The sequence below is a fragment of the Anguilla anguilla genome, chromosome 6 (genome assembly GCF_013347855.1).
Source record: "Anguilla anguilla isolate fAngAng1 chromosome 6, fAngAng1.pri, whole genome shotgun sequence".
Lineage (NCBI taxonomy): Eukaryota > Metazoa > Chordata > Actinopteri > Anguilliformes > Anguillidae > Anguilla > Anguilla anguilla.
In genome coordinates, this window is record NC_049206.1 from 59,893,851 (window position 1) to 59,914,128 (window position 20,278).

The 20,278-nt window shown below is 45.9% G+C and overlaps 1 protein-coding gene across 2 annotated transcripts; it reads left to right on the forward strand.

The window, feature by feature from the left end:
- On the forward strand, window positions 1-19,638 carry opn8b (opsin 8, group member b). Of its 2 annotated transcripts, none has more exons than XM_035422604.1 (4): window positions 1-787; window positions 13,038-13,331; window positions 16,813-17,138; window positions 18,968-19,638. In XM_035422604.1, the coding sequence occupies exons 2-4, from the start codon at window positions 13,040-13,042 to the stop codon at window positions 19,415-19,417; spliced, it is 1,068 nt and encodes a 355-aa protein (XP_035278495.1). In that variant the 5' UTR covers window positions 1-787; window positions 13,038-13,039; the 3' UTR covers window positions 19,418-19,638. The 2 variants fall into 2 exon arrangements, with proteins under 2 accessions (XP_035278495.1, XP_035278493.1); XM_035422602.1 differs by lacking the exon at window positions 1-787 and adding an exon at window positions 7,179-8,509.
- Window positions 19,639-20,278: the final 640 nt, after the last annotated feature.

Genomic DNA, 20,278 nt, shown 5'->3' on the forward strand with positions numbered 1-20,278 from the left:
TTGTTTGTAGTCGGAATCCAGTTTGTTAGTCTGAGCTTTCAGCTTGTGTGCTTTCCCATTGTTCGGGTTGTGACATGATGTCACCGTGTTGCGATATGACCTCACTGATTGTGACATGGTGTCATCAGGTTGTGACATCACCTTGCTGATTGTGACATGGTCTCATCAGGTTGTGATATGACCTCACTTGATTGTGACATGGTCTCATCATGTCGTGATATGACCTCTCTGATTGTGACATGGTGTTACCATGTTGGTACATCGGTCACGTCTCCCTGTCAACGTGTAAATTGCGCCAGGTTTGGAAGTAGGAAGTAATGAAAATGAACCGGGCGTAGGAAATGAATTAAATGATTGTAAATAATCCATGAGATGGTTGCTCGGCAACACACAAGGGCTTACACTGGGGAAACTGTGATGAGCTGTGCTGATATGTGTTGAGTTCTTTTTTTTTTAAAAAGCATATTGCTGAGGCCTCCTGACACTCTCTTCTTGGTTCATTGTTTGCGTCAGTCGCTCGCTTGCGTGGATTTAATGGGTTCTGGGTTAATGTGAATTTGGAAAGGACCAATCATGTTAATTCTCCAAAGGCAGGACAGTTGGGGAATTAAGATCTAATCTTTTTAATACACTTTTTCTTTTTTTTCCCCCTCTGCCGTTGAATCCTTCCCCGGCCTGAGCGTGGACTGAAAGCCCAGGCGGAAACGCGGCTCTTTCTCGCCGGTTCGTTCAGCCCACAGAATTCCCAGGGGGCCGCAGTGCCTGCGGGCTTATCGTGCAGGACAAGGTGTGTGGAGTGTGTTTAGCCAATCAACGACTTAAATCAGGGGTGCCCAGTCTTATAAATCTGAGCATTCAGACGCTTCTCCCGTTCAGGGGAAAGCCTGTTTTCTGCAGTAGCTAAAGGAGGTAAAAAGAGGCGCTAGTAAAATATGGGACACACCCAATAAACGTTGGAGGGAGGGGTGGAGACGGGGGCTGGAGATAGGGGGCGGGGCTAGGGTTGAGACTGGGAGTGGGGCTAGGACAGCAGTGTAGTATTATGGGTAAGGAACTGGTCTAGTAACCTAAAGGTTCGCAGGTTCGATTCCCAGGTAAGACACCTAGGGTTGAGACTGGGAGTGGGGCTAGGACAGCAGTGTAGTATTATGGGTAAGGAACTGGTCTAGTAACCTAAAGGTTCACAGGTTCGATTCCCAGGTAAGACACCGCCATTGTGCCCTTGAGCAAGGCACTTAACCTGCACTGCTTCAGTATATATATCCAGCAGTATAAATGGATACAATGTAAATGCTGTGTAAAATGTTGTGTAAGTTGCTCTGGATAAGAGCATCTGCTAAATGCATGTAATGTAATGTACTGGCTAGGGGGGGTGGTATTTGAATAAAAAAGGCAGCAGTGGGAGTGGCCTGTTGCTAGTGGCAACCTGCTAGGCGACGGGAATAGCTTCTGCTGCTTTATTGAAGGCGATGGCACAGGTGGCTGCACACCTGGGGAAGGCTTTTTAGGACCCCCCCGTGTGTATGCTGGCTTACCTCCAAACCCCCCCCCCCCGAGTTTAACAAGCACTTAATTGAACACTAATTGATGAAACACCTATTGAGGAATTATTCGCCCTCTTAAAAGGAATTGTGCCATAAGTAATTGTGCACGCTAAGAAGAATATGTGTGGCTATACTCATTCTGAGTGAGTGGCTCGACTTAAAATCTCAGATAAATTTGGCTCCTGCTTTGTGATTTCTTGCTGCAAGAAAAAGTTTTTTTCTTGTATATATATATACCTACACAGTTCACCTTTTCACAGACATGTGCTGCACATATAACATAATAAAAATTGAACTAAATTGATAAATCTAGATTAATCTAAGTGTATTATTGTTATAATTAGGTTGGTAATTGGTTTGGTGGTTAATGCTGCTTCTCCACGAGCTGGAGAGAAATGAAAAGGCTTGTGTGTGCCCTCGGAGAGGATCTATATCTATCTATATCTATATATATATACACATATGTATATATAATCATAAGGGCAGCATGAAGAGCAGAGGTAAAGAGGTGTTCATTGAAGGAAATGTGCTGGAGTATGATGGTTGTTGATGAGAGAAAGAAGATTAATTGCAAAGCCGACAGGCTGACAGGCCGTGGGAGGGAGTCCCATTTGCACGGGGAGGTGGGGGGGGGGGGGTGAGGGGAGGGGAGGGCGGGTGAGATCGGGAATGGGGGGGAGGAGAGAGAGAGAGCCAGCGCACGGAGATGTTGTCTCATGTACATGAATATTATGAATATTATAATTATACCTGAAGCAGCGCGGGGTCGGAGCTCTCAGGGAAAATTACCCGCGGCTCCCGGCTTCAGATCCCGCACGCCGCGGCCTCTGATTGGACGGGGAATTAAGGAGGCGCCGGTGCTCCGGGGAACGCCGGGAGCGTCGGGATCAGACAGAGCCGCGTCGGGATCAGACAGAGCCGCGTCGGGACAAGGTCGCTCTGTAATTGGAGAACCCGGCTGCGCGCAGACGGGCGATGTCGTGGGCCGCCGGGTCGTTTTGGGAGAGGGGCCGTCATTCGGCGGTCACATGACCCTTGTGGGGGTAATTTGTCGTCTGCATTTGACCCATCAGAGTTACTTAGGTCGAGGGCGAGGGCGAGGGCATGACATGCATGTCTTTCACACTGGGAGGGAGCCAGAGTACCCAGAGGAATCTCACGCAGGCCACAGAGGGGTACATGCCAACTCCACGCAGGCAGGGCTCGAACCCCGGTCGAGATTCAAACCCGGAACCTCCACCCTTCTGGGCGGCTGAAGAACCATTCCTAAAGAGGGAAATTATTTTTCTGCTACCTGGAATACTTTCCTGATACATAGGTACATCCATCCATCCATTCTCTAACCACTTAGTCCAGATCAAGGTCGTGGTGGCGAAGGTACATACCTGCCTTTTTTCTCACTACTGTTTGAGGTCTTTTGTCCCCATTCGGGGGGGGGTTTTTTTTTTACCTGGTGTTTGTTATTTCGGGGTTCAGGCCTGGTACAGCGTTTGCCCCTTCTGTTACTCTGCAAAGCGTCTCTCCGACAGTTTTCTATAAAAAATTTTTTTAAAAGTTATACAGATCAAATGGATTTGATTTGATCTGATATCTACGCAAGAACTTCCTGCTTGCCCAAGCAAGAACAGTTTCTATCATGGGATGCCGTTTAAAAAACACGTACGGCTCCGATTAGCGCCATAATTAAACTGGACTGCGTGTGCAACGGACACAGGAAGTGGAGCTGTCTGGAAATGAGCTGGGGATGTTGTTCATTCTCTATTTGAATGGTAAATTGTGGGTAATTAATATGGAATTAATGTAATGGGTGATGACTGTTTTTTGTTTTTTTCTACACTTCCCAAGAACTTTTTTTTCTGGACCAATCACAAAATTGTTTTCAGTTAATGCAACGAAACGTTGTTCAAAATATAAACAAAACAGAAAGCGTATGATCTTTTATCCATGCACAAAAAAAAGCAGTGTTTTTGTCAAGTCAAATCAAAGCAAACTTTAATTCTATAAGACATGGTGGTCAAGGTGACTCACTCCTACAAACACAAGGATTCAGAATCAAGAATGATAAACTAAAGGAGTTACTGTGACAGCGTGATGCTTGTCATTTTCATACTTTGCTTTGTGAACCGTGATTAGTTTTTTTTTAGCCATGGAAGTGGCAAATGAATTTCCCCGCAAGGAACAACATACCGCCACTTGACTTGATTTTCATTGCAGACTGAGCCACAGAAGCATGCATAGTCTATGGTAGCTTGCTTACGTTATGTAATCCCAGTGAATAGCAGCTGAATATAATGAATAAACATTTCCCTCCGGGCTCTCTCATGCTCTCGGTACACGGTCCCTTCCAAGCTCATGACACGCTCGACACGTGCGGCCGAGGTGAAATCTGCGAGCCGCCTGACAAACAAATGTGCTGCATGTCCCTACCGCTAGCCTGGAAATAATAGGCTTTTCATCAAAGCGGATTTTATGTGCTCCTTTGAATGCCAGATGTTTTGGTGATGTAAGTGCACTTATCAGAGGTGAAATCTTAATATCTTTGGTCAGATGTTTGAGATGTTTGTCTTTGGATTTATTTTTTTTTTTAAAAGCATTAAAATCGAAAGACAACATTACTTAAAATCTGTACAATGAAACATGAGTGAATTTTATTAGCAAAAAAAAAATGTACAGACAGCTTATAACTAAAGAGAAGTTAACATTATTCTCCACTAAATAAATGACACATATGGTCAATTGCAGAGCTATTCTATGGAGTTTAAATGTCACAGAACTGCATTATACTGTAACTGGAGCAGTTAATCCTTATTTCACAGATTCAGATAGCTTTTCCAGTTGTAGTGCAGTTTGGTGATCTCTGGGTTTGAATCTTTGGGGTTTAAAACTCCATAGGGAAGCATAGAGAACAGGTGCCGACAGGGTGACGTTAAACAGAGAGGGTGCTGTTCTACTTAAAGTGCTACTGGCACTCCTAATACTAACACTGGTCAACACAGGGTTAAAATGGAGATGGGGCTTCTGGGTGGCGCATCTCGTTAAGGCTCCAGGGTATGGATGGACCCCATGGTCTGGTATCTGGTTATGGCTCCAGTGTGTGGATGGGTCCCATGATCGGGTATCTGGTTAAGACTCCAGGGTATGGATGGACCCCATGGTCTGGTATCTGGTTCAGGCACTGTTCTTTTCCACAGACATTTTGCTGTTCTTCCATCCCGTGCTTTCCCGTGTCCTCCTGTCACTTTGAAAAAAAAAATGTGGTTGTGCAGTTCTGGGGATAACGAGGGAAGGATGTGGTTTTGGCGGGTACTAGGCGTCCCCAACAGCAGACCTCCAGAACCTTCAGAGCCACCCAGCGTCCTGGAACAGACAACGAACTTCGACTGCCTTCATATGCATAGTTATTAATAATAATAATAATAATAATAATAATAATAATAATAATAATAACAGAGCTGCGCAGTCACTGGTACAATTCTAGCCCGTTCTGCAACACGATTTCAGCTCTCTTTCGCCCAATCAGCGGTTATAGAGAAAGAAAACGGTCCAGTGCTTCTGATGCCCCCCCCACCCCCCCCCCCCCCACCCCCCCGAATGAATTGAACACGCAGCAGTAATAACTGAGAGGAATGCGGAATTACTATCAGACACAAGTCCTTTTATGATTAGTTTGCACTCCGCGGAACACGCACGCGTTACAGAGGACGGGTAAAAACGAAGTGTTGTGTGCGTTCTTTTGTAATTCAAATGCGTCTAACGCGTCAGCTTATTAAATAAACCATGTTTTCTTTTTTTGTTCAGACATTCTTTCCTGGAATTGTTGTTTTTCCGCGTTGGTATCGATTCCGGAGTGCCAACTGTGACCAGCAGTCCCCACATGGCGATGTGCAATTGCCACTTATGTCCACCCCCCCCAGTCTCCGCCCCTCCTCCTATCTCGAGTGTCCATCAGAAAAGGCTTGTTATCCCATCGCCATGGAGGTGAAAAGATCAGATGGAGGACCGGGTGGGAAGAATGAACTATGAATAACCAGAATTACGTTCTTCTGGAAGCTCCTCCTTCTCGTGTTTTCCAAGAGCGGGCGGACACGCGGCACCTGATGTCGCCGGGGTTACGGGGTGACCATGGTAACACACAGGTGCCTTTTAAGTTACTCCGAAAGGCTGGCGGTGAATGAAAGAAGGTGATCCGCACAATGTCGCTTTTCTTTCTTCCTTCTTCTCATCCCGTCTTTTGTGTTGCAGAATGAGTGTCCCCCACCCCCTTCCTTTTTCACGCTTCTTCCGCCGCTTTTTGAAACGCTCAGTCAGCCTTTTTTTCGCCGTTCATCATCACCGGCCCCCGGAGAACGCAGACGAACGCGCGCGTGCGTGCGTTCCTCTGAAGCACGGCGCGTCCCCGTCACCGCAGCTGCACGCGATGACACCGCCGTTCGGGCGCTGGACGCTCGCAGACATGAGTCCGCAGAACACACTTTGTGTCCGGCTCGGCAGCTGGACTTCTGGTGCCCAATCGGCCAGCGGGGGATTCTTCAGGCGTCCAGTCGGCTAATGGGGATTGCCTAGGCGTATGATATATGTAATCAAATGTGAATATATCATGCTATCAATCACATTTAGCAAGAGTGGCTTACGATGTATGCAAAACATAAGTGCATTCATAATGTTTACATAAGCAATAGTGCCAGACCTGGTTAACAAAATTCCCAGACCACTGCGTATGGGTCCAACCAATGCAAATTAATAAGCAAGAACCAAAATCTAGTTCCTGATTACATGCAGATTACATCTACAGGACATCCTAAGTGGGTCTTTAGTCTCAATCTGAAGATGGACAGCAAGTCTGCTGTCTGGATCGTTGTAAGAGAATATAGTGAGATAAAATCAAATCACAATTAATTTATATAGCACCTTTAATGCAAGATTGTAATACAACGTGCTTCACGTCACATATAGTAAAGATAAAAAGATCCATAAAAGACACCGAAAACAGTAAAAAGACAATAAAAATAAAAAGAATAAAATCATAAGTAATAAGAATTCTCGAAGTGATTAATAAAACAGGCCACGGCCAACAGGCCACGATTTGTTCCAGATTCGATGTAAATTCACACACAAATCGCAAAGAGATCATGAGATCACGAGAAACTGCAACGATATGATAAGCGCCTAAATTGTGTCTTAATCGAAAGCTAAATTCATTCAGGCAAGTGCGCGTTGCTGATACAGAACTACAAAACGCTCTGTGATTGGGGTTAATTCATCAAACTGACCGTATAACCCTCCGGGTTTGCTTGAGAACGACAGCGCGTAACCAAACTGCTTTAGATGTGCAGTCTGTTTTGTGTAAAAATCAATCACCTTCGGTCAACGCCTCCGGCATGACGTCAGTCAGATATTATAAATTTCGCTTAGAAGAGATGCGTTCGGATGGTGTCAGCCTGAAAGGTGATGGGCGACGGTGGCCACGGAGTAATCCCACAGTCTGCCGCGACGTCTCCGCACCGTACCTGTCAGTGTGGATAACTCGCAGACGTTTCACCGATTCTCATATTACGCAGGTCGCCAGGTCGGCTGCAAGACAGTGTCCGGAACTGTGCACGGACGTTTCGCGCGCAGTCTTTAGCCAAGGGCGCAAAAAAAGAGGAGCATGTCTCGTGAAGCGGCTGGAATTTACACCCAAAGCGGACCAGCAGTTAAAGCGCAAGACCGCGTGCACCAGAAGCGTTTTTCTACACGCTCTCCTCTAGGGGATTCTTGTGAGCTGCTCAGAAACCGCCTTTAGAGACATGGTTAACAATCCGTGCGCATTCTATTGTTGCTAATTAAGTTTTCCTTAACAGCACAGTCATCACATCACAGTTAACATTAATGTAGTGTTAATTCGTATTATTGTTTACGTTGCATTTGCTGCTAGCAGTTCTAAAACAGCTTTAAGTAGACTGCTTTAGAAAGTGTGCTTTCTCGGTAACTTTAACGAACGAACTGTTTCTCTTGACAGTGGCTTATTTGCTGCAGCTTAATGTTTTTTTCGGGGTTAAGTAACTCGTTCATTGTGATAGGTAACGTTTTATTTTAGCTTTGATTTCCCTGAGAAGACAGTGCAAAGAGGTGGAGGTCTCGTCTCGTTAGCCGTATTAATTAAATAGGCTGCATCGTGCAACCGCGGCACTTTCATCCGAAGCCTTTTCTTTTTTTAGGGTGTTCTTGTAAACGGTGTTTGGTACTAATGCTCCCGGTGCTTCTCCACTTCTACAAGTAGGCTAGCTCTGCCTGGTCCGTCTTTCTCGAAAGATTCTCGCGTAACGTGTTTACTTTGCATTTTTTAAAGGTTGCGTTGTGATTTATGATTCTTTCGTAAAGCACAGATAACCTATAAAATAGTATTCCTTAATTTAGGCTATGTTTTTGAATAGCTGCCTAAACATTTACTAAACACATATTTTCATTTATGTTGGTGTTAGTTCAGTGACACACACAATGTTCATTTGGAAAGACGTATTTCAATAGCACATCGGGTATTTATCATCGCTGTCGTACCGCTTTTTTATGTGCACGTGTAGCCTGCTAATAAACATCAAGGACAATAAAGGCACGCGTATAATAGGTTTCTCATGAAATATATAGTCCACGACTGTGCTTCTGTGGTGACATGGAACGAATATGACCGTCACCATTGCGCGTCCACTGTGCATTTCTGTGCAATCAGCGCGCCAAGCGGGGATAAATTAGACTTGACGCTGGAAGTACCACGGCTTGACAGCTGTCATCCACGAGCACGGGTGGCCGACAGGAAGCGGGCTCCACGCCGCTCCCGCCAAGCGTTCGCTGCGCTTCTGGTGTAATTCCAGGTGTAAGTGTCTCACAGAACCGCGAGCAGAATATACCTTGCCCAATGGATGACCGCTATTCCTCAAAATTGTCCCCTGTCGTGGACTACGGAGCCGGTGCCTTCCTCCTGGTCGTGGGTAAGCATGTGCTTTTCTGATTAATTGTGCTTAAACCAGTGTTTCTCAACCCTGGTCCTGGGGACCCACTGCCCTACATGTTTTAGATGTTTCCATGCTCCAACACTCCTGATTCAAATGAATGTGTCGTCATCAAGCTCTGCAGAAGCCTGATAACGACCCATTCATTTGAATCAGGTGTGTTGGAGCAGAGAGACATCTAAAACATGCAGGGCAGTGGGTCCCCAGGACACTGGCTTAAAAAACCGTAATCAGTTTATAATAACATTTCAAATCTGCAGTCCATTTATTGTTTAATTTTGGTAAACACACATTGATATGTATTGCCCCTGAGATCCAGCAGAAAAAAGTTTGTTAAAAATTTTTTTTTGACATAGTACAAGTGTCTTGGATGACTAAACATGCTGCGTGAAAATATTAATTTAATTTTCTCTTTTTTATTGAATATCCCTTGTCGTGTACGTTTCAGCATAGCAGAATATGTGGTTCTTATGGCATGATTAGTACCCGAGTCTCGTGGCCGCTACAGGGGACTACGGTGGCGCATAAGGAAAATCGCACTTCAAAAACAAAAGCGCATACATAAAAGGGAAAAGCGCTCCAAATCAAAGAGAAGACGCCAATGGACGATTGCGCTTCAAAAACGAAAGCACTAACAGAAAGGAAACACCCTCCAAATAAAAAAATAAAAAAATAATAATTCAAATGGGCGTTCTCTGGTCTCTTCCCGCTGCCCAACCAAAAGCAGTCGTGACGTGTTCTTTCATTGTGCGACTCCCCCTAATTGGCGTGGAGAGCTTCCGTCGTATGAACTGATTTTGCGGCGATTCTGCTCTTCGCGTCGTTTTTTTGATTTGGAGGGCGTTTCCCTTATGTTTTTTTGAAACACAATCGTCCTTGTGGGCCACTGTCGGGGACAGATGTGTATGTACTTGTACTGTAATCTGCAAAAGTCGAAGACCACCCTTTACATTTATTCTGTTTCCAGTCAAATCAATTGCCATTCCGTGCAATTGTTTTTCAGTGTCAGATAATTTTCACCCCAATGGGGAGTTTATTTATTTATTTTTTATTTTTATTTATTTATTTATTTTTTTTACCTCGTGTGCTTGCTTTGGGGGCTCAGGCCTGGTCTTTGATCTTTTTCTTTGATCTTTGTGACAGTTTTCCGTACAAATACATGGAATTGAAAATTGACCATCGCAATGGCAATACTTAAAAGATTTTATCTTTGAGAGATGGGAAAAATCAAGCTCCACTCTTGCTTCAGATATGAAGAAATCCACATGCATTTCTGTCAGCTTTTCCGCTGTGAGAAGGCAGACTCATCACTGTGGGTCTGAAACGATGTGTAGCTGTCAAAAGAAACGAGAGTGAAGAAAGCTTGTACCCGTCTACACCGAAACTGGACACCTGAGATGTGGAGTAAGGTCTCACGCGCCGATGAGTTTAAATCTTATATTTCCTGAAGTAAGAGAAGGCATTTATGTATGCGGTCGAAGCGATGGCAGTCTCTCGTAACCATGTCTACAAGGTACGGTGGAAGATCAGAGCAAGTCTGGGGGGTTTGCATAGCAACACCTGGAGTCTGAGATTTGAGTTAGAAATCTTAACACACTGTATCATGCAATATACCCTCTGGGCAACGTTCGACTGGGAGCAGATTCATTCTGCGGCAAGATAATGACCTTGGGCACGTTGCTGAGATGATTGCGCTGCTGGTGGTCTCAGGACCTCATCTTCGCTGAACGGGCCTGGGGTTTACTTGGATTGGATCGAGAGAAGAAGAAAATGCGACCGCCTTCCAATACAGCGCTTGTGGAGGTCTTCACAAAAGGCACAGAAATGTATTCCTGCAGATTTCCTTGAGAAACCCAGCTCAACAAAAGAATTAAAGAAGTAGCAAAGGTGAAGGGTAGACACACTGAATTGTGAAAGATTTGATGTTGCACATGGCCGTGGAGGTTTTTGTATCATTTTTCTGATGAATATACTGTATGTTTGCTGCATTATTTTCTGACACTGAAAAAAATAAATAACTTGAACTTAATGATTGTTTTCACTGGAGAGTGAAAGGATGGATGGGCTCTGATTTTTCCACAGTACCGTATATACATACTTAGAGATATATCAGCAGGGGGTTGGGGGTGCAGGGGTGTGTGCACATTGGCTGCAGCTGAGTCATGGATGTAAAACATTTGATTGATTCAATCTTATTTTAAGTATTTACAACTATATAAATTATTCTGTTTATGAAAATGGATTCATCATTTCCAATCGTGAAATAAGTGTGTGTGAGTGTGTGTACGTTTGCGTATGTTTGTGTGTGCGTACGCCAGGTTATTTAAACCCAGACACAATCAAAATTTTCATCTGTAAGGGCTTGTTTGTGTCTAGTAGGGGCTTACTGATAATAGCTTTTTGTGTGTGTGTGTGTGTGTGTGTGTCCCATAATCCAGCTGATCGTACTCAGCATATGAATATGCTTTCATGCAGAAGGTTGTGCGCATCTCTTATAATTATATTTGAGTGGCCATAAGTCGTATTAGCATTGAATCCAAGTATTTCATCTCATTCATTTCAGAGGTTAATTTATTTATGTTTTTATTTAATGTATTTGCTTGCGTCAGTAAGTAGTACAAGTCACGTCTATTCATCCTGAGTTATAATGCACTTTCATAACGTAGTTAAGTTGTGTCACACACGCTAGAGGTCATAGGTCACTGTGTGTGTGTGTGTGGGAGGGTTGGGGGGTGGTGTGTGGGAGGTGGCTACACATTGCATCTCGGGAGTGTATTTTTTAAAACTTGCGTTTATTAGTGCCTAACAGTTTTAAGCATTCAACAGAATAATGTGAGACATTAAGTACAAACAGAAGACCAGTTTTCTTTGTTTGAAGAACTCAAAGAAGCATGTAGTGAAGTGTGCTCTGGAATTGTGCTGGTTCAGTATGTGTGAGGTACGAATGCACTGTTTATTCTAGTGTTTTCATAGCACATATGAGTATTGTTGCACATCTTTATTGGCTGATTTATTAAAGAATGTTAGCATGCTTTATTTGCACCCGGCCTCTTTGAAACCGCTAAAGGTTGTGATTATCCTCTGAGTGGCCACCAGTGGGGGCATGTTTGGGGCCTTGATATCTCAATGTGTTTGTCTCTCTCTGAATAGGGTGGACGAAAGTGGACTGAGGTTAAATTATGTTGACGATGTTTTTTCCGATTATGCAAATCTGTAGGGTATCAGTTTTTTAGCGGGTGCCTTTATCAGCCGCTGTTGCGCAACAGTGTGGAGTAACGGTTCGGAATGCGGGGGATGCGGGTTCGATTCCCAGTTGGGACACTGCTGTCATGCCCTTCAGCAAAAGCACACAATCTGCGTGGCTTTGGTATAGATTCAGCTCTATGAAACGATTTGCAAAAAATGTATACGCTGTGTAACTCGCTCTGAATAACAGCCTCAGCTAAATGGTGAACTGGGTGTTCATGCTTTTCAAAACCAAGCCTGTGTGAACGGCTTTTAGCTCCAGCCGTGCACACACTGATACATATCTAAAGGCCCCAGACACACGTAGGCATGCATGGTGATATAAAGACCGCGGACAAACAGCGGCCAACGGTTACCTGCGCATCAGAGCTTTTTACAAGCGCACAGAGCCAGGTCTGGGATTTTTGAGGTCCTGAACAAGAATGAACAGGGGGGGGGGGGGGTGGGCGGTGGGGGGTAGTGGCAGAAGCAATCACAAACTGGGCGGGAGAGGGTTATAAGCAATCATGAATCTGGGCACCAGAGGTCAGTTGTATCAAAAAAAAAAAACACAAAAAAATAAAACGATTTGCATCCTGTGAATGCTGCACAATTGAAATTGCTTTCAAAAACGAAACCAAAAAAAACAAAAAAAAATCACTTGGAAGCTGAATTGTGTGGTGCGTGGATAGTTAGCCCTAAATGGCCACGTAGAGTGGTCATTGCGAGCAGCCGTTCCTGCAGGAACACAAGGGGATGAGAACATTCGATGATGAAAATAGCTGCACATCAGATCATTATTTTGCTTTTTTTTATTTTGCCAGGAAACTCACATCACTTCTCGATTGTCAGTGCCAATTTGTGTCCATTTAGCTCTATTTGTCCACTTACACAGCCGGTGTTCTGCTAACCGAACTCTGCATGACGTATGCTCTGCACTTCTGTGTAAATGCTACTCCTGGTTTACTCACAGTGTGGTTACTCTGGGTTTGTGCAGTGTAAATGCTACTCCTGGTTTACTCACAGCGTGGTTACTCTGGGTTTGTGCAGTGTAAATGCTACTCCTGGTTTACTCACAGTGTGGTTACTCTGGGTTTGTGCAGTGTAAATGCTACTCCTGGTTTACTCACGGTGTGGTTACTCTGGGTTTGTGCAGTGTAAATGCTACTCCTGGTTTACTCACAGTGTGGTTACTCTGGGTTTGTGCCGTGTAAATGCTACTCCTGGTTTACTCCCAGTGTAATGACTGCTCCTGGCGTGTCTCCCCCCCCCCCCCGCTCAGCCATGTTGACGTTGGTGGGGAACGTGCTGGTCCTCATCACGGCATTTAAGAGGCGGAGATACATGAAGCCCCCGGAGCTGCTGAGCGTGAACCTGGCGGTGACGGACCTGGGCGCGGCGCTCACCATGTACCCCCTGGCCATCGCCTCATCCTGGAGCCACCGCTGGGTGGGGGGGCACCCCGCCTGCCTGTACTACGGCCTGATGGGATTCCTCTTCGGCGTCGCCAGCATCGCCACCCTCGCCGTCATGGCCGTGGTGCGGTTCATCGTGTCCCTGAGTGTGCAGTCTCCCAGTGAGTGAACACTTCCTTAATGCCTACCAATGAACGAGCACTTCCTTATTCCCTACCAATGAGTGAGCACTTCCTTATTCTCTACCAATGAGTGAACACTTCCTTATTCTCTACCAATGAGTGAACACTTCCTTATTCTCTACCAATGAGTGAACACTTCCTTATTCCCTACCAATGAGTGAGCACTTCCTTATTTCCTACAAGTGAGTGAGCACTTCCTTATTCTCTACCAATGAGTGAACACTTGGGAGCTCTAAGTGTGCAAAGGGGGCCACAAGTGAGCTTCCCCCATTAAGCCCCCCAGGCATGTGTGCAGTCCCGCTGCTAGTTGCCAGGTTACTGCCGGTGGAAGGAAGGCGAGATGGTCTGCGATTAAAGAGGCGGCGCGGAAGGCTTGCACTCAGGTGAACTGTGTGTTATCCTTTCTGATAGACCTGCAGAACAGGGGTGAAATTATCCTGACCCCCACCAAGCCATACTCCTCCCTCCCCCTTCCCCATTCCCCCCAGGTCTCCCAAACTTACAAGAATGTTCACTGCCGTCCTTGAGCCTGACACAGTAAGCGTTGTCATCAACTGGAAAAAAAAAATTGTGTTCTCGGTCCAATTCAATCAAGTAAGCGGCCCCTGATCTTTTCTGCTCCAGTGCTTCACTGGTGGTGCGGGGCAGGGGGGGGGCAGTGGAAATAGGTGGGGGGGGTTGGGGGGCAATGGAAATAAGTGGTGGGGTGGGGAAGGGGGGGGGGGCGGCTTTGTGGAGCTATTTCGGAGTACCAATGCCAACGCGCTGTCAAGAAAGCCCGGAAGGTTCCTGAAGGCAAAACGGCGAGACCGTATTTATGTTTCTCCAAACTGGCGCTCGAACCCGAGCCCCAGCGCCCGGGCGTTTCTGAGGCGTGAGCCAAAGGTAACATCCGAATAATAATCTGCAGGTGTCAGCTGCTCTGGACCTCAATCAATGGAACATGGGTGGGGGGTGGGGTGGGGGGGGGTGTGGGGGGGGGGCGAGGGAGCAGCTGCGTTTGATGTCCTGGCGATGCGTATGAAAGCCCCTCCCCCCGTCTGTACCCCTGCTCCGAGCCACGATGCGTGCAAGGTAGAAGGTTTTCATAGTTGTATTGAGGTACTTTGAACGTTTCCACCACCTCCCACCATTTTGAGCTTCAATGTATCAAAACTAGAATAGCCAGTCAAATGTAACAATATAGAGCATTTTATGGAGCAATGTGGAGCATATCAAAATTTTGGCAAAGGTCCAAGGAATCTGCCATCTGGAGATCAGATATGTGTTTGACCGGGCAAAAATAGACTTTGAAAGCCCTGTCCACTGTAGTGGACACTGTGCATGAAAGTGTTAAATAATGAAAGGGGTTTGAAGCTTGCAGGGGTGGGGGTGTCACGTGGGGGGTCACACAGGGGGAAGAAGGGGGCATCCCTAAGTGGGGGGGGGGGGGGGTTCATCTCTTCCACCCTGTAGGTCCATCTCTTCCCTTAATTTGGGATGGCTCAGACAAGGTGAACATAATATCATTTAATTTAATTTGTGCATTAGCATACGCAAATTAATTGCAGCTTGTTTGCTGGTTATTCCAACAAAGTTAATTTTTATTTCCTTTGTTAGATATTTCTGTCTGGAAATCATGAAAAGCATTTAAATGCGTGCAGCCAGTCTTTGGTCCTTTTCTTACTATTTTCTTACTCTTTTGTTTTCTCACTTAATTAATTCTAACAATGTGAATTTCCCCCTGTGAGATTCATAAAGATACACTGCAATTAAATATTCTGGTGGTGGACTGCTGCAAGAAATACCCTGAAATGCAGGTGTCAAACCAAATGCATGATGGGATATTTAATAATTAATTAGGGCAAAATTAAATTAAAGTTTGTCCGGTGATTAGTGGCATGTATGAGCTGTGTGAACACACATAAAATATTAAGTGTTGATTTGTGAGTGCCGTTGGTGTTTAGCGTGTTTCTGTGTGTGGTTTTGGTGTTTAGCGTGTTTCTGTGTGTGGTTTTGGTGTTTAGCGTGTTTCTGTGTGTGGTTTTGGTGTTTAGCGTGTTTCTGTGTGTGGTTTTGGTGTTTAGCTTGTCGTTGCTTAGCGTGTTTCTGTGTGTGGCGTTGGTGCTTAGCATGTTTCTGTGTGTGGTTTTGGTGTTTAGCTTGTTGGTGCTTAGCGTGTTTCTGTGTGTGGTTTTGGTGTTTAGCGTGTTTCTGTGTGTGGTTTTGGTGTTTAGCGTGTTTCTGTGTGTGGTTTTGGTGTTTAGCGTGTTTCTGTGTGTGGTTTTGGTGTTTAGCGTGTTTCTGTGTTGTTTTGGTGTTTAGCTTGTCGTTGCTTAGCGTGTTTCTGTGTGTGGCGTTGGTGCTTAGCATGTTTCTGTGTGTGGTTTTGGTGTTTAGCTTGTTGGTGCTTAGCGTGTTTCTGTGTGTGGTTTTGGTGTTTAGCATGTTGGTGCTTAGCGTGTTTCTGTGTGTGGTTTTGGTGTTTAGCTTGTCGTTGCTTAGCGTGTTTCTGTGTGTGGCGTTGGTGCTTAGCATGTTTCTGTGTGTGGTTTTGGTGTTTAGCTTGTTGGTGCTTAGCGTGTTTCTGTGTGTGGTTTTGGTGTTTAGCGTGTTTCTGTGTGTGGTTTTGGTGTTTAGCGTGTTTCTGTGTGTGGTTTTGGTGTTTAGCATGTTTCTGTGTGTGGTTTTGGTGTTTAGCGTGTTTCTGTGTGTGGTTTTGGTGTTTAGCTTGTCGTTGCTTAGCGTTTTTCTGTGTGTGGCGTTGGTGCTTAGCATGTTTCTGTGTGTGGTTTTGGTGTTTAGCTTGTTGGTGCTTAGCGTGTTTCTGTGTGTGGTTTTGGTGTTTAGCGTGTTTCTGTGTGTGGTTTTGGTGTTTAGCGTGTTTCTGTGTGTGGTTTTGGTGTTTAGCGTGTTTCTGTGTGTGGTTTTGGTGTTTAGCTTGTCGTTGCTTAGCGTGTTTCTGTGTGTGGCGTTGGTGCTTAGCATGTTTCTGTGTGTGGTTTTGGTGTTTAGCTTGTTGGTGCTTAGCGTGTTTCTGTGTGTGGTTTTGGTGTTTAGCATGTTGGTGCTTAGCGTGTTTCTGTGTGTGGTTTTGGTGTTTAGCTTGTCGTTGCTTAGCGTGTTTCTGTGTGTGGCGTTGGTGCTTAGCATGTTTCTGTGTGTGGTTTTGGTGTTTAGCTTGTTGGTGCTTAGCGTGTTTCTGTGTGTGGTTTTGGTGTTTAGCATGTTGGTGCTTAGCGTGTTTCTGTGTGTGGTTTTGGTGTTTAGCTTGTCGGTGCTTAGCGTGTTTCTGTGTGTGGTTTTGGTGTTTAGCGTGTTTCTGTGTGTGGTTTTGGTGTTTAGCTTGTTGGTGCTTAGCGTGTTTCTGTGTGTGGTTTTGGTGTTTAGCGTGTTTCTGTGTGTGGCGTTGGTGTTTAGCTTGTCGGTGTTTAGGGTGTTTCTGTGTCAGCGTTTAACGTGTCTCCACATTTCTCCACAGAAGAGAAGATCAGCAAGAGGAGCGTGCACGTGCTGGTGGCGTGCACGTGGCTGTACGGGCTGCTGTGGGCGCTGCTGCCCCTGCTGGGGTGGGGGCGGTACGGGCCGGAGCCCTTCGGGACGTCCTGCACGCTGGCCTGGGGCGACCTGGGGCGGCACGGCCCCTCCTTCGTCTTCGCCGTGTTCTCCCTGGTCTTGGTCCTCCCCGCCGCCGTCATCATCGCCTGCTACTTCGGCCTGGCGCTGAAGTTGCGGCTGGCCTACAGGTCCGTCAACAACAGCGGCCGCATCCCCAACGTCGTCCGGACCCAGCGCAAACTGGTGCTCGTGAGTGTCCCGCCGGCGTGCTCGCTCACGTGTGCTCACGCTAAAAGGGTACCGGTTAGGGTTAGGCACAGGGTTAGGGTTAGGGTTAGGGTTAGGGTTAGGGTTGGTTTTAGGGTTAGGGTTAGGGTTAGGGTTGGTTTTAGGGTTAGGGTTAGGGTTAGGGTTAGGGTTAGGGTTAGGGTTGGTTTTAGGGTTAGGGTTAGGGTTAGGGTTAGGGTTAGGGTTAGGGTTGGTTTTAGGGTTAGGGTTAGGGTTAGGGTTAGGGTTAGGGTTGGTTAGGGTTAGGGTTAGGGTTGGTTAGGGTTAGGGTTAGGGTTGGTTAGGGTTAGGGTTAGGGTTAGGGTTGGTTAGGGTTAGGGTTAGGGTTGGTTAGGGTTAGGGTTAGGGTTTAGGGTTTAGGGTTAGGGTTAGGGTTAGGGTTGGTTAGGGTTAGGGTTAGGGTTGGTTAGGGTTAGGGTTAGGGTTGGTTAGGGTTAGGGTTAGGGTTGGTTAGGGTTAGGGTTGGTTAGGGTTAGGGTTAGGGTTAGGGTTGGTTAGGGTTAGGGTTAGGGTTAGGGTTGGTTAGGGTTGGTTAGGGTTAGGGTTAGGGTTGGTTAGGGTTAGGGTTAGGGTTGGTTAGGGTTAGGGTTAGGGTTAGGTTTGGTTAGGGTTAGGGTTAGGGTTGGTTAGGGTTAGGGTTAGGGTTGGTTAGGGTTAGGGTTAGGGTTAGGGTTGGTTAGGGTTAGGGTTAGGGTTAGGGTTAGGGTTGGTTAGGGTTAGGGTTAGGGTTAGGGTTAGGGTTGGTTAGGGTTAGGGTTAGGGTTAGGGTTGGGGTTAGGGTTAGGGTTGGTTAGGGTTAGGGTTAGGGTTAGGGTTAGGGTTGCCAAAGGAGGCTTTCTTCAAAAGCTAAAATATTTTAGCTTTTTTTTTCAGCTTTTGGACATAAGCCTATAGCTATAGCTTTCTAGTGAAAACATTTTTTAATCATAAATTTCCTCAAACACATTTATACTAATTTATTTCACCATGGTTGTTATAGAAACGTGCCTATCCATGTAAATTAAAAAATAAAATTTTTACATTGTTTGCATTTTGTTCAGCTTATGACATAAGCCTATAGCCTTATGTATTTTGCAATTTTTCCAGTGAAAACATTTTTTAATCATAAATTTCCTCAAACACATTCATATTAATTTATTTTGCCATTGTTGCAATAGAAACATGATTGCCTATCCATGTCAATTAAAAAATTACATTTCTAAAATTTTTTGCATTTTATTCAACTTTTGGGCATAGCCTAAGCCAATTTCCAGTGAAAACATTTTTTCATTATAAATTTCCTCAAACACATTTATATTTATTTATATCACCATGGTCGTTATAGAAACATGATTTCTTATCCATGTAAATTAAAAAATAAAATTTTTACATTTTTTGCATTTTGTTCAGCTTATGACATAAGCCTTATTTATTTTGTAATTTTTCCAGTGAAAACATTTTTTCATCATAAATTTCCTCAAACACGTTTATATTCATTTATTTCGCCGTGGTTGTTATAGAAACACGATTTCCTATCCATGTAAATTAAAAAATTTAATTTTTCGGGTGTCTCATGGTGTAGCCTGTAGAGCACTGTCCACATGCTCATTACGAGCCGCAACGTTGGTGGTTCGAGTCCCGACTGTGCGACCCTTTGTCACACGTCTCTCCTTCTTTCTTCCCCTGTTCGTCTCTCCTTCTCTCTTTCCCTGTTCTTCCTGTCTCTCCACACTGTTCTGTCCAGTAAAACTGAAAAAGCCCCCCCCCAAAAAAAATTTTTTAAAATGACATTTTAAAAATGTTTCTGTCAGATCGCGGTGCTGGTGAGCGCGGGGTTTGTCGGCAGCTGGACACCGTACTCGGCGGTGAGCCTGTGGTCGGCGTTCCACCCCGGCGACGCCCTCCCCGCCGTGGTGGCGCTGCTGCCCTGCCTCTTCGCCAAGTCGTCCACTGTCTTCAATCCGCTGGTGTACTACCTGTTCAGCAACACCTTCCGGACCGAGGTGCGCAGCCTGTTGTGGGCGTGCCGGCAGGCCGACGCGCTGGCGGACCGGGACGGCGAATACGGCGCCGACGACCACCACCGCCCCTACGCCACGCGCGACCGGGGCGTCGCCCCGCGCGACCAGAACGGGGGGGGGCGCCTCCTGCCCCCCTGCGGCGACACCGAGGAGAGCAGAGCGGACTTTTCCAGCCTGGCGCCGGCCGCCATCGCCCAGTCGGCACGCCGCCCGGAAGGACCCGGAAACAGGAAACTGTGACGTCACTGACAGACAGACCTGGTCCCCCCCAACCCCCCCCCCCCCCCGTTTCATCAACTCTCTTCCTGGATTTTAGGGTGGGGGCAGAGCAGGGACGGGGTCAGGACAGAGAGACAGGAAGAGAGGACGGTCCTCACAAGAACTCTCCTTGTCTGCTCATCACACGGGGACCCTTCAAGGGTGCAGCACCAAATCTGGGCTTCTGTGCAAATACAGTCCGCCCCCCCACCACCCCCCCAACCCCAGTACAGCATCCTGCAGTTACCTCTCCAGCTAATATTGTCTTGTGGCAGTCCAGTTCTGAAAAGAAAAACTGACTTGATTGCTGACATCAATTTAACAAGATCAGCCTTTATTTCCTTTTTAGTGTTCTACTAGATGTTTTAGATATTTAAGTTATCGTATCTGTGACTGCATGCATTGCTCTTTGTGGTCTGTACTGCAGTCACTGTGGTTTTTACAAGATGCATTGTCCCATCTCCCCTTCTGTCCTGATACTTATGATAAGTGTGAAGGCTGTATTCCTGTACACTCCACATGTGTCTGTGCCTCCAAATACACGGTGTATAAAAGTGTGTGTTGTGAGTGTTTTTGCGTTTTATGTCACATGGGTTTGTATCAGAGTTATTCAATCAGGGGGTAAGAGACTGTGGGTCTGAGTTAAGGCTTGACAGACAGTTAAAATCAGGGTGGGACAGACTTCTAGAGACAGTTTAACACAGACATTGACACAAAATTAGCAAAGTAATGGAGCTGCTTAGTTCTTGGCTTGGCTCCAGGACATGACGATGTCACAGTCTCCATTGTGGTGATCCACCACTAGTTTCAGCCTACAATGGAAAATTGGAAGTAATTCCGTTT